The sequence below is a fragment of the Sebastes umbrosus genome, chromosome 23, assembly GCF_015220745.1.
Source record: "Sebastes umbrosus isolate fSebUmb1 chromosome 23, fSebUmb1.pri, whole genome shotgun sequence".
Lineage (NCBI taxonomy): Eukaryota > Metazoa > Chordata > Actinopteri > Perciformes > Sebastidae > Sebastes > Sebastes umbrosus.
The window spans coordinates 16,192,101-16,205,934 of record NC_051291.1 but is presented as its reverse complement, the minus strand read 5'-3'; the positions used below and the strand labels follow the sequence as shown (position 1 = coordinate 16,205,934).

At 40.4% G+C, this 13,834-nt stretch overlaps 1 protein-coding gene across 1 annotated transcript in view; it reads right to left on the bottom strand.

Annotated features, from left to right (window-relative positions):
- Positions 1–488: 488 nt before the first annotated feature.
- The window catches only part of adipor2 (adiponectin receptor 2), a 36,832-nt gene continuing 23,486 nt past the window's right edge, over positions 489–13,834 (bottom strand). Inside the window, exons 3-8 of the mRNA XM_037760432.1 lie at positions 7,519–7,692; positions 6,163–6,334; positions 4,251–4,437; positions 3,931–4,118; positions 2,839–3,032; positions 489–2,692 (exon numbers count right to left, since the gene is read on the bottom strand). Of these exons, the coding sequence (XP_037616360.1) occupies positions 2,564–2,692; positions 2,839–3,032; positions 3,931–4,118; positions 4,251–4,437; positions 6,163–6,334; positions 7,519–7,692 (1,044 nt within the window). The 3' untranslated portion in view covers positions 489–2,563. The remainder of the gene's footprint in view (positions 2,693–2,838; positions 3,033–3,930; positions 4,119–4,250; positions 4,438–6,162; positions 6,335–7,518; positions 7,693–13,834) is intronic.

The following is a 13,834-nucleotide window of genomic DNA, read 5'->3' as shown; positions in this document are numbered from 1 at the left end:
TGCTGGCTCCCTTCTAGCCACTACCGCTACCCACAGCACCACTCATTGGTCACCATTGAAATGGCTCCAACCATAGACTGTAGCTCCAGCACATATGATTTTTTTAAAATAATTTTTGTATGATATATTATACTATAACTGTTTTTCATTATATTTTTAATAACATACTATACTATGACATTTTCTATTACATTTTTTTATGACACATTATATACTATGATATTTCTTTCACAATTTGTTGTGGCATTTTTATATTTGTTATGACTTTTGATCCCATACTATAACATGACTTTTTTTATGAATTTTTGAAGGCTCTGTGAGCTGATATTAGAATGTCTTTTTTGGTTGTGTTTTAGCAGATGTTGGAAAATGATTTAACTCATAATAAAAAATAATAATATACAGGTAACCAGCTTATTATATCATGTACTTTTATGTCATGGTTCAGTGTTGTGCACATTATACTAACCACTAATAGGACAAAGTGACAGATTCAAAAAAACTTTTTATTAGAACAATACAGCAGATATAAAGGTCTATTGCAATCAAACACTCCCATCAGAACGGAACGTGTGCTTCAACAGACAATATGCCCTCCCCAAGAGAAATAAATTAATATAAACTAGATCAAATAAAAAATGAAAATGAAGTAAAGAAAAGATGAGAAATTGTGTTCAAATTCCTGTTCAGAAAAAGCTGCCATCAAATAGAAACGTGCAAACTTAAATTTCAAACAATCATAGACATAGGTTTATGATAAGCTCAGAATTTAAGTGTTTCCATTGTGCTGGAGCGAGATTTTGGTATTGCCAGAAAACACATTTTTAAAAAAGTTCTCCATATCTGAGGCAGTTCATTAAAGTAGTTAACTTTATCAGATCTTTAGAGGATTTTTTTGCTTTAATTTTAGGGCAAGAGAGAGAGACTTGATACTCTCTGCCCTAACCTCACATTATCAATGGCTAAATAAGAGAAACCAGTGAAAAAATAATAGAAAAGAAAAAAAGAGAAATTAAAGCTTGCAATAATAATACCAAGAACGGCAGTGGATAAATTAAAATACAATCCAGTCAAAAAGAAAAACACGTTTTCAGACAGAGTATCCAAAGGAGGAGGATTACAACAAACTGCATCTGTACTGTAATCATACTGCAGTTTTACCAAAATTATATTTATGACTCTGGGGCCTTGTTTATAAAAAATATCTTCAAGTTATCCTTGATATGTTTTAACAAATCATTTAAGGGCATGTCATAGAAAAGAAGAAACTTACATTGGTGAAATTATCTTTAGACATAGACAATTTACAGTAAGAAGGTAAACGACATGGCTACATATCAAGAGGACTCTTTTATACATCATAGTTTTGATCTTAAATTTGGTTTTAAGCACAAATGTTCACAACAATGTTTTATTCATGAGGCCTGATTTGAGATCTGTGGTGCCTGACAAACACGAGGGTGCAGGGTCAACACAAAAGTGGAAAAAACGGAGTCGATCTGCTGTCTCCTTGTTTGTATTTCAAGGTTTTTAGGTCAGAAAATTGACTCTGAGTTGTCACTTCCCACCTTCACTGGAAACAAAATACCAGCAAGTTTTGACGTCGCTGTTTGTTTGAGAAGATTCAGATGTTGTGCTGTATATTTCCTCATTGCCTCCGCCTGTCATCCTTGCATATACAGACTACGAAGCGCTTCCCACCAACCGTGGCATTATTCTCACCATTGCACCTCACTGCTAGATCAAGTGTACATATAACACCTCTCCTTGATTCATCATCTAACATGTTTATTTAATCTTGCCATGGTATTATAAGTTTTTTTTTCTTTTTTTTCATATATATTTCGTACAAATCTATAACCCAAAATTTAGAAATCTTATTTACATGGAAAAGTTTTTTTTTTACTTTTAAAAGTGACTATTGACCCCACCGCCCACCCCAGTTCCCAACATCTCACCCTGCAACCTTCACAATTATGGAAGAAATCCACTCAACTTTTTTTCTTTTTCATAATTGAATGCTCTTAAGTGTGACTTAGAAAAACAGCATTCAGCAAAAAACACCCCAAAATGTCTTTTTTTAAAGCCACAATTATGCTTCCGATTCAAATCAAACCATCAAACTCTTAAATGTCAGAACTCAACACCGAAGAAAATGTAGCATTATTGAAGGGAGGTTTTGAATACCTCGCCTCCCTCCCAAACAAACGGAGACGCTTCCTGGAAAGAGCAGAGTCTCAAAAACTGGTTTATAAAAACACACCGTCTTGGAGTGGTTTTATAATCGAAGCAACAGGGCCAGAGGAGGTGCGGATGGACAGACAGACAGACAGACAGAGGGACAGAAAGAACAAAAACCCTCGTCAGTCAGTATTAATGGCGCACCTTGGGAGGCCGTCCTGTGTATTACGCGCAGAGACACACACCAGACAAGCCACGTCGGTCCTCAGTTTAGGTCGAGAGCGCGTCTTAGGTTTTATGTGTGTGTAATTCTGTGCATATTATTAGAACCATTGCCTCCCCATAAAAAGTGTTTGAGTGAATGACTGAGTCACTGTGTGCGTTAGAGAGTGCCGTCCTCAGTGCAGCCCCCTCCCGCCTTGTGGCGAAACTCCTGCAGGTTGGAGACACCGTGGAAATGAACGAAAGCCCCCGCGACCACCAAGATGTGGAACAGCTGGTGGGAGTGGAACTAGGAAAGAGAGAGAGAGAGTAAATTAAATGTGTGTGAGAGATATTGGTATTACTTTAGCTTTAACATGGACGGAAAATGGCGTCACCTTTGAGAATGCATCCCTAATATTTTCTGCTGTGTTTGTGTGTTTGTTGGTCGCTTACCCAGATGTCACACTTGCCGGGGAAGAACCTCTCGGGGATGCGAGCGGCGTACAGGCAGGCTCCAGTGATGTAGAGCGTCGCCATGAGCAGCAGCCAGCCCATCTGGCCCATGGTGGTCGCTTTGATCAGACCCTCGCTGATGGTAAAGTGCAGGGTGGGAACCACGCCACTCAGACCCAGACCAACAAACACTCCTAAAAACAGACAGCGAGGGAGAGAGATTGTGAATACTTAAACCTGCATTAAAACATTTGGGTTTAGCCACTTGGGGGCAACGCAGCAAGCTATACATCTGGCCACTCTCTACCAACTCCTAAGGGAAATAACTGGCTCTTTAGCAGCTAAATGCTCCACTTTGTTCACCAGCTTGTCTCTAATTGTGTTTGTCTGCTGATTGGTGTTGAGCAGGTAGTGTACAGTTGGTTTTTAAAGCTTTAGGGCCCTATTTTAACGATCTATAGCGCATGCTCTGAAGTGCATGGTGCAAGTGCATTGCGGGCATGTCCAACTCCACTTTTGCTAGTTAAGCAGCGCATAATCTGGGCGCAAAGTAAAACGCAAGGGGCAAAGGGGTTGTATTTAGTCTCTTAATTAATCATAGGTGTGTTTGGGGCGTAACAAGAACAAACAAAGCGCCTGATCACACCTCATTTTAAGACCAACACGCCCATGGGCGCACAGATGGGTGCAAGTACATTTGCTACTTACACAACGTGGACGCTGGGCGTGAGAATGACAACTGCGTCGGTCTGAAACTAGCAATGAAAGTAGCGCTGCGCTGTATGCCGCTTTGCGCCGGGTGTAAGATAGGGCCATAGAGTGTCTGAAAACAATTCTGATGACAGCGGTGAGAGTGAACCAAAACAGTAAAGTTGCGGGCTGACAACCAAAACAATTTGCAGAAAGATGCGGAAATGCTCCGCAGTGCTGAGGGGAAGAGTAGAAGGTGATTTTTCTTTCTGCGTTTATCACTACGAGCGACCCAATTCACATTACACATGCTCTTTTGATCCATTCCTAATATAAAATATTGATTAGAGCACCTTTAAAGTACAAAATAAAGACACGTAAAATGTCACTATCTCACTCTACCTGCTCTGACTCCTCTGTACTGCGGCGTGGCGAAGAAGTCACACTGGGAGACGGTGATGGCGGACAATCCCAGTATGCACACCACTATAAGGTAGATGAAGCAGGGCTGAGGGGAGCAGTAGAAGGAGTAGTACAACCAGGGGACGAAGGAGCCCATGATCAGGAAGGCGATCCCACTGTAGTCCAACCTGGACAATGGGAAACACAGAGTGGATGATTACAGACACTGTAGATGTCCATGGGCTTTACTCTTTTAGCTTTAAGGACATATTCCTATGGTAGATAGTGAAATCTGTGAGTTTATAGGGTGTGCGTCTTACTTGGAGAAGACTCTGGAGACACCCTCAGAGTGGCAGTAGACTGTGTGGAAGAGCCAGGAGAAGGAGAGGCAGAGGATGGCTCCCAGGAAAAACATCCCGATCACCACCTTCTCCTGGACCGGAGCCACGAACGACATGTTGGGCCTGAACATGTACATCAGACCCAGACAGAGGAAAAACAAACAGCCTGCAGAGAGACGAGAGGACATAGTGACAATTAAATATTAATCAAGACTAATAACTACAAATATGTTGTCCCCCACAAATGCTGCTGTACCCCTCTAAGTTAATCAGGGTTGACTAATTAAGGCGAGACACTACAGGCAAAATCATTGTTTCTCATGCACTAGTACATTTTTTATGATTTTGGGCTATTTTTCTTCCATAACATGTCATCTTTCAGACTAGTGGAAAGAAAACATTTATTTTACTACACTTTGTCTTTTTGTGTCTGTAGATTTCTCCTAAATTCACCCAAAGTTAGCATTAGATAATACCTCATTTGCATATTTAAACATAACATTTCAGAAAAGTTTCATGGTGATATGTTAACATTTGTTTACCTTGTTCACCTGTAGTGTCTTGCAAAATGTATGGAAGTGTACAATCCATATCTTTAAATTAGTTTTTTTCTCATATTCTGAGCCACAAATCTCCACTTCAGTATCACTTACATACACCACACTTACCAGTTTCATTGCTATCTATATTCTGAAGGTTTTTACAGGAGGAGTTTGTTCGTATATCATTCATAGCCTGATTGATACAACGTTTTATTCATGAAAACATGGTGAAAATAGTTTTTTTTATGGCTGTTGACAGTATATTCTTAGCGATAAAAAGATAAATTTTTCCATCAATCCAAAATCTTTGAACCTGGCTTTATCCAATTAATGTTCAGATTTCTGTTTTGGAAATGTATATAAATACTAGCACATATTTAATAAGATAATGCATCATTTGCATATCTAAAGAATTTCAGAAAATTTGCAATACAAAAATGTATTCCCTTAATGTAAGTAATCACCTGGGGAAGTTTCATGGTGATATCTATTAGTTAAAGATTTTACCCTATTCCTCTAAATGCCAATTCTAAATGCAGAGGTACAGACATATAACACAGCACTTGTTTATTCAAACAAAACAGACCAAAACAAGATAAATCAATAGTATTTACACAATGTCACTCAGCTCTCAAAAGGCATGTAGGTGCAGTAACTCTGTTTGACCACTAGATGGGAGCAGAAACTCACACAGTTGTTTCTAAGTCAGAGGACTCTTAAGAACTCTTAAGGAAGAAAGGATGCTTTGGCTTAAACAAAGTGTAGAAACAACAAACCGCTTTAAAGCTAAGTTGGCAAAACCCAAATCCAACTAATTCTAAGGGGGCTCGCCCAAAAGCCAAAGTAATGCTCTGGAATTTGAGGACTTTGTTTTCTTACACAAACCCACAGCTCAGCTTTTGACATCACAGTGCTTATAAAAGCTAATAAGCCTGGTTTTGCTGCTTGCCAGTGTGAAATTTCACACAAGTTTGTTATCTAACCTGTCTGGTTTAATGAAGATTAACTAAAGGATAAAACAAGAATGAGTGAAGAGACAGACCGAGAGAAACAAAAAACACTAAAAGTACTTCTTTCTTTCTTTCATTTCTCTTACTAAATATCCCCAGTCCAAGTCCCAGCTGCAATGTAGTGGGTGTGCTTTCGTTTGTCTGTTATTTCAGTTTGTAAACAAGCTTGCAACATTTTTGTGAAGTGAGTCTATAGTTTGCCTCGTCACTCTACTCGGAGACAACTTTAATTTAAGGTTTTAAGATCAGGTTTACTTGAATGGGTTACGGTTCGGAGTGCATTGGGTGCATGGGTGTTAAGATACGGTTTATAAGAGCATCAGTGAGTGTGTGTGCTACCTAGAAGATGTGTCCAGATGTTTCCCGTCTCCGTGTGGATTCTGAAGATGCTCTTGAAGCAGGCGCGGAACGAAGGCATGGGCGGCCTGTGGCCGTGCAGCAGAAAGTCGTTGTCCTTCAGCCAATCGGGCAGCACATCGTGAGGTATGACACGCCACCGACCCTCCCACACCTGATTGGTTGATGAAGGACACAGATAGTAACATCATGTTGAGAAAAACAACCTGAAGGCTGGCATGAATGGAAAATGTTAATTAAAAAATGACTCCTAATCAAATTGTCCTTAATGAGAGGCAGCTGGTCGCTTACTGAATGTCCTTGAAATAGGATGTGTGTGTGTGTAAGAGGAGAGTACAGTATGTTATCACAAGTGTGCGTAGTGTAGGTGTCAGTGTCCAATGAGCAGTATCAGGGTCAAGTGATGTAAATAAATAAACTGAAGTCCGATACGACAAACACCCCTAATGGAGGGAACAGAGAGAGAGACTCATTTGACAGTTTCTCTGCAGTGATTCATTTCCCTAATTTACAACCTGCTGGTTGCAATTTCAGCAGACTGTGTGTGTGTGTGTGTGTGTGTTATATTAGTCCAAGCTGGTGCATCAAGTCCATGAGTCCACATTCCAGGAGTACCATCTTACAAACAGACACTCTAACTCTTAAGTCTTAATGTCGGCCTGCTTCTTTTCAAAATACTGACACATAGTTGGTAAAGAAAACCCTACGAGACAGTAACCGGCTTCTCAGAAGTTTTTGTGAAACCCATCAAACCGTAACAGTGTTCTGAGAGTTTCTGGCAAAGTAAAATGGCAGAAGAACAAACCAATAATGTGCTGTTTTTTATTAACTTTGCACTCTGAAAGTACACCGTAAAACACTTTTATCACTAGTAAACTTGTTGTTTTCTGCCATGTATTTTGGACATTTTCCAGTTTGGCTTGTGCCCAGAGTCATGAAACATGTTCTGTAGAAGAGATAAAGTAAAAATTTAAAATTTAAATAAAAACGATAAACCCCGACATTCTGTATGAAGTCTGCTCAGAACACAAAACTGTGTGTTTTTTTTATGGTTTTATTGGTGTCTTTTACTATGTGGTTTTATTGAGTGTTGTTATAAAACCGCCTCTGTAAAACAAACATCGCTCTTGGGAAGATTAACTAATTTAGTGGGCGGTGGATTTAAAGGCGTGGTGCTCTGAAACATCTGTACAGATAAGTTAAGAGGCAGAATGCAGGGGAAATATTTCTTTCTACTTTTTTAACATGACATGCACCTGTGTATGTGTGTGTGTGTGTGTGTGTGTGTGTGTGTGTGTGTGAGTGTGTGTGTTTATACAGTATGTGCGTGTTCGTTACCTTGTGTACAAACTCCTCCATCCTCTCCATGGCATGGTGAGCCTGCAGCAGCGGAGTCATCCCCATGAAACCTTCGTCGCTGCTCCTCTCTTCCTCTTCCTCCTTCTCCTCTCCTTCTTTTCCTCTGTCATCCTCTTCGTTTTTTCTTCTCTCCTCGTCCTTCTCTGGGACCCTCTGACGAGAAAAGAAACGGACACACTGTTAGGACAGAGTGATTTTAGAGGACGGGTTGTTTTATGGCACCTAGGACGTTTTCTTGTTTGAACAAAGAGCAAAAATATATTTTTTTCAAACTTAAAAAACAAACATCCCTTGGGGTATTTCAGCTATGTTAGATGAATGAAGTGAAGTGTGACTGGAAGGTCACCCCTTTAATTTGAACCTGCTGTAAGCACATGATATCCAGACATGCGTGTGATTTCATTTATTCTCTGTTTGCATAATCCTGCTGTCACATGCAAATGAAACTCAACATGACAAGAGAGCGTCCTTTCAGGTTCATCGTTGATCATTTTGCATAACCTGCTGCTGAACAGAGATGTTCGATAACAAACACGGATTCTTGGGCTGCAACTATGTTCTTCATACAGTCGCGTCAATGCACAAACTGATTGTAAAGAATCTGTATTTTTATATGTAGTGAATAGAGACATTTTTCAGCGGCAGGGCTGGAATTTAAAGGTTTTCTATCGAAGAGCATTAATATAGCAGCAAACAACTATTTGTAATGTAAAGATATAGAGGATTAATGTCTACCTGACACTCCGCTCTAACTAGCTTTGTTTGAGAGTGTGCCAAACTAGCCACTAGGAAGGGAATTATGAAAATGTGTTACTTGGTGACATCACCACGTTACGGAAGAAAAGGTGGGACTTCAAACAAGGCGATTCAGGCAGTTCAAGAGCAGTGTTTTTGTGGGGGACTTTGGGCATTGTAAAATTGCAGATCTTTTACATGCACAAAAAACTATATAAAGCACTAAAGGGGAAAAGCATAATAGGACCCCTTTAAGTTGCTTCTTTTAAATTTCATGTGAGCATTAAACTTGATCAGTCATGTCACAATTTTTGGGAATTACAGCACAGACACAGTCGCTGTGACGGCCTGCATGCTGCAAGGTGTCAGATTATTGAACTAAGACACCTACAAGGTGTTGTGCCCCCTTAAAACGGATCAACGTCTACTGGTAATAGGTTTATTATGTATTAACCTATGAGTGACTTTCCCCTTTCAGATTGTGGAACTCTAAACAAATTTAGAAGGATGAAAGGGAAAAATAAGCCTAACAAGAAAAGACCAATGATTACAGAAAAGAAAATATTCTTTTCTATCGTATTAATCATCTCATGACGACTCAGATTTATCTTGCAATCCCTTGGGGTGGTTCGGAGTCCTTAAAGAGTCTATATAAACATGACCAGGTAAAAAAGTGAAATGTTAAAATATTAAAAAGGAGCAGATGGTAGTGTGCAAGCATGCACAGACTGAGAAGTGAATTAATGCTGATTACAACACTGATTATTCTGAATTTGGGTTTCTGTAACCAAATCAGGTCATTAGTGTTATAACAAGCAAAAATTAAAACACACAGAATATTTTAAGAAAAATTAGCTAACTTTTGATTGAACAGATGTCAACTCAGTCTATCCAATTTATCCATTTATAAATAGAAGATTAGACCGACAGTGTGAATTCACCCTAACACAATAGCTGTCACGGCTGTGGAGCTGGGGACAGAATTAATATGGCTAGTGCTTTGTGATAAATACACAGTCATTCATCATAACTGACAAACAAACAGTCGCACACAGAGTTCAGCGAATGCTGATACACTAAAAACAGTGAGTGTGGATTCAGGTGAACAAAATTGATAATGTGCTGGCACAGAACAAGGAAAGGAGTAAACACAAAATATATATTTGTTTAACGCCAACACAGACACATAGGCCACGTTCGGCTGAAAGGAAGTGATTAGAAGAGACGTGCTTTCTGCTCTTTTTTATTATTCCCGAGGTGGAGGGGGGAGGAACAAAAGAGAGACAGGAGTGAGAAAATTAGAAAAAAGCAGCGAGACAGAGATAGACATGAGAACAAGAGCAGAAAAAGAGAGAAAAGTCCTCTAGTATATATAATGCATGACTAACCCATTTTTAAAAACCCACTAGCAAAACACAGCATGGTTCCTGTTTGTGTGAGTGTGTTGACCTTGATGACTCGAATAATAAAAAAAACAACAGATATTCAAATATGAAATTTAATATTCATTTTTGTATTTAAAAAAGTCACAAAATCTCTTTGATTATCTGAAAATTAACTGTAACCTTAGGTCAAGCTGAATGAGGAATAATTCGACAACAACCGTAATGATGGAAGAGAACTCAGCCAGCAAGCGTCACGTTGTGTCATGTAAAAAAAAAAAACACATACCGATCAGCTGTGAGCTACTGCGAGTTGTACTTTTTAAACGGAAATACACACGTTTAATATTGTGACATTTCCTGGAAATTACATACAATATAGCCGAGAGCAAGTAGGAAACTTTCAGGTGATCTCCCTCTAGCCAGCTGCCACCTTATTTAGGTTTTTGAAGTGAAATGAGGAGGAATCATATAGGTAACTCCTCATTTCAACTTCATGAATCAGCCGTTCCTCGTCCTAGGCGGAGCTTTCAAAGCGAACAGGGCGTCTGATAAAAGTCCAGCTAAAACAGCGTGCTGTGCTGCACAGTGCTGCGTTGCTCACGGCCAGTTAGGACACGGTGTCATGGACATAATGCGCAAAAAAAAGATATCCGAATAGTTCGAACCTATGTGTTTTTTTGGAGCGAATATTTAAACGTCATTTTTGGCCAATTTCTGACAGCCCTAGTGGCTGTAGACAGTCAACACTTTCACGTTCCTAAAGTCTGACTTTGTTAGTCTGGCATCTGCCTGTGTGCGAGTGTATAGTCTGTGCTTAGTCATGCATGAGGATGAATCTCAGTCTGCAGCTGTGCATTGTGAGAGAAGGACACACACAGCTTCAAACACACCTGAAGGCGGGCAACCGTAAAACCTCATTCTCATAAATCCACTGTTTCAAAGCTGAGATAAAGGTGACACCTGCCATCGATTTGTGTGTGTGAGTGTGTGAGGGTAAGCGGCAGTGATTGAGTACACTATGTGAGCAAAGGGTATCTGGGTGACTGCCAAGTAGTCACGTGTGCTCTGCAGTCTTTGTGTGTGTGTGTGTGTGTGTGTATCAGTAATAATAGCCTCTCATGTGCCCATTCATGCATGTAATGTCGGTGTGAGCTTAAACCCGGATGCTGCCAGTCTTGCTGTGGATTGGGAGGTTATTCTTGAAGGGTGTGAATACCTGTGCGTGTGTGTGTGCGTGTGCAGGGGGACAATAGGGTGTCCTCTAGGTGTACTCAAGATGCCATCACTAAATCATACACACACACAATCACAGCTGCACAGATGATGTTGGGCTAAATGATGCACTCAGATGCACACCATACACATAACATACCCACTGCTATAGGACGGCAGCGACTGAACCGTAACAGTAAATGCTCTCAGGACAGATTGGAATAGAGGACACTGTGTCGCTTTAGTTAACGCATACAGTACGAAAAAGAAAGCAGCATAGATAGGGAGAGAGAGGTGGAGATAGATGGGGTGGCATTTAGCCTACACACCTGGACGTTTAAGTGATTTATGATCAGCCAACTTCTCACTGGAAACCACCTTTTTACTGAACCTCTACGGGCTACTGTACGGTCACGTACGGTGTTTTGTCTTCGTTATGTAAGAAAGAGAAAGACATAATGTGTGATTGTGAAAATGAGTAACATCACTCTAATCTCTGAGCTAGTCTCGATTAGCCATAATGTTATCACATGACCTGTCCTTCATATTGGTGGTAAACCAAAGAAGGAAGTATATGCGGAATTTACCCTGACAATAGTGAATGCCGAAAAATCACCTAACCGGCACTGGTGTCATTTAAACAGAAAGCTCGTTACTGCATGTGGGGATCATAAAATAATCATTATTTGCTCAGGACGGACGTAAGGTCACAGTGACCTTTACCTTTTACCTTTGACCACCAAAATCTAATCCTTGATTCCAAGTGGACATTTGGAAAAATTTGGTGTTCCTCGGATATCATGAGAATGGGACGGATGTGAAGTCACAGTGACCTTGACCTTTGACCACCAAAATATAATCAGTTCATCCTCGAGTCCAAGTGGACGTTTGTGCTAAATTTTAAGAACTTCCCTCTAGGTATTCCTGAGATATCACATTCACGAAAATGGTTCACGTCCGGACAGACGGACGGAGGGACGGAGGGACAGATGGATGGATAACCCAAAGACATAATGCCTCTGGCCACGGCTGTCGCCGGCGCGGAGGCATAAAAAAAGGATCAAAATCAATGCACCAGAGCCATTTTGTGTTTTTTATTCCACACATTCGTCTTCCTTGACCTAAACCTGATGCCTTAATTTCCCACAATCCAACTCAACGGCTAACAATATGATCAGAGATTCGGCTGTGTTATGCTAGAGGCAGCTAATGTAGCCTTGAGCCTCTAGCCTCAAGCAGAGATGAGGAGCGGGCAACAGAGGTCTGGTAAGCTCACTTCTTTATAAAAAATTTAATTTGCCACAAAGTGATTTCCAGCCTTAATCTCCACAATATTTGTGCTTCACATATACGGTAGCCTTTGTACCACATGAAACACAGAATTTGAGCTGTAAAGAGGAAGCTGTGGGTGTTTGCAGAATATTCAGAGGACAATTATACTGTAAATGACCAGCTGCCAGCTTGAGAAATAAAGAAGGAACTGATTTTCCCCTATGAAACATCTGTTTAGCTGCACTAAACTCAATCCAGACAGTGAAAGCCACAGCGTTTGAGGTTTAGCAGCAGGTGGTGCAGAGAGTTTGGCTGTCAACTGCTCAGTTGAATTTGCTGTAATCAGATCTAAATAACAGCGTAGAGTGGAGATACAGGCAGAAGGACTGTAGGAGCGAAGCAGGCTATGGTTCTTGGAAGTGAAGGCTATCCCTAACACTCATGTGCGCACACACACATTACTTGGACGAATGCAGTATGTCTGCCACACGTGACTCACTGAGCTGCCCAGTCTCCAACAAGTCATTACGGCAGAGGTTAGGGAGTCCAATTTCGCTCCGTGTAAAAGTGTGTACAGTATGTGATCAAGGATATGATCCCATCCCTCAGGGAAGTGTCCATCCTCAGCTCTGAGAGCTCGCTATATAACAGCTCATCATGGTGTAGGACTAACACAGTCTGGGGGTCTGTCTGACACAGAGCCACGATCACGTGCATTGGGTAATCATGATCTCAGTTGTTGTCATAGTTCAGCAGAGCACAGTTCCCATTTTTCCAGGAAGATATTTCCTGGGAAATGGCTGAGGTAATCTATAACATTCCGGAAACAGATTTGATAACAACCTCTTAAAAGGGAAGCTAGTCTGTCATCTAAGTAAACATTTGGCTTTAGGTGGAGTTTGGAGGAATCTTACTAAGTATACTTGCAAAATAACATTACTAATCTTACAATGTCCATATCTGCTTTGGACTTGTAAACGTATATGGCTGTTATGACTTTAATACTCCACTCCATATTCAATTCTAGCATTGACTGCTGCACAATAAGGAGTTAACATGCAGAGAAATGACACTGATAACTAGGTCTGCAACCAATCTGATTGTGACCAATTCCGATTGGTTTTCTTTGTTTTTAGACCTTGTGTAGTATTGTTTGAAAATAACTTAAAGTTAGGGATCTGCAGTGGGGCAACCTCCAGTTCTGAAAAGTGAAGCCAATGCTGAAGTGCCTTAAACTTGCATTCTTTCTAACAGCCAGCAGGGGGCGACTCCTCTGGTTGAAAAAAAAGAAGTCTGATTCTATAGAAGTCTATGAGAAAATGAGCCTACATCTCACTTCATTTATTACCTCAGTAAACATTGTAAACATGAGTTTATGGTCTCAATCGCTAGTTTCAAGTCTTCTTCAATACAGCATGATGTTCATTTAGTAAATTACGGTCCCATTTAGAGTCAAATAGACCATAAAGCAGGGGATGTTTTAGGGCGAGGCTACCTTGTGATTGACAGGACGCTACCACGGCATTGTCTGGTCTGGGTGTTGTCTATGTTACAACTTAAACCCTTTCACAGAGTGTTTTCAGTTCATGACAGTTAATTGTAACATGGTCACCTAAAAATGTCTTATTCAGCGTTCGGTAGTTCTTAGCTCCACCCTCTCGTATCACTTCTTGTTGCAAAAAAACAAGATG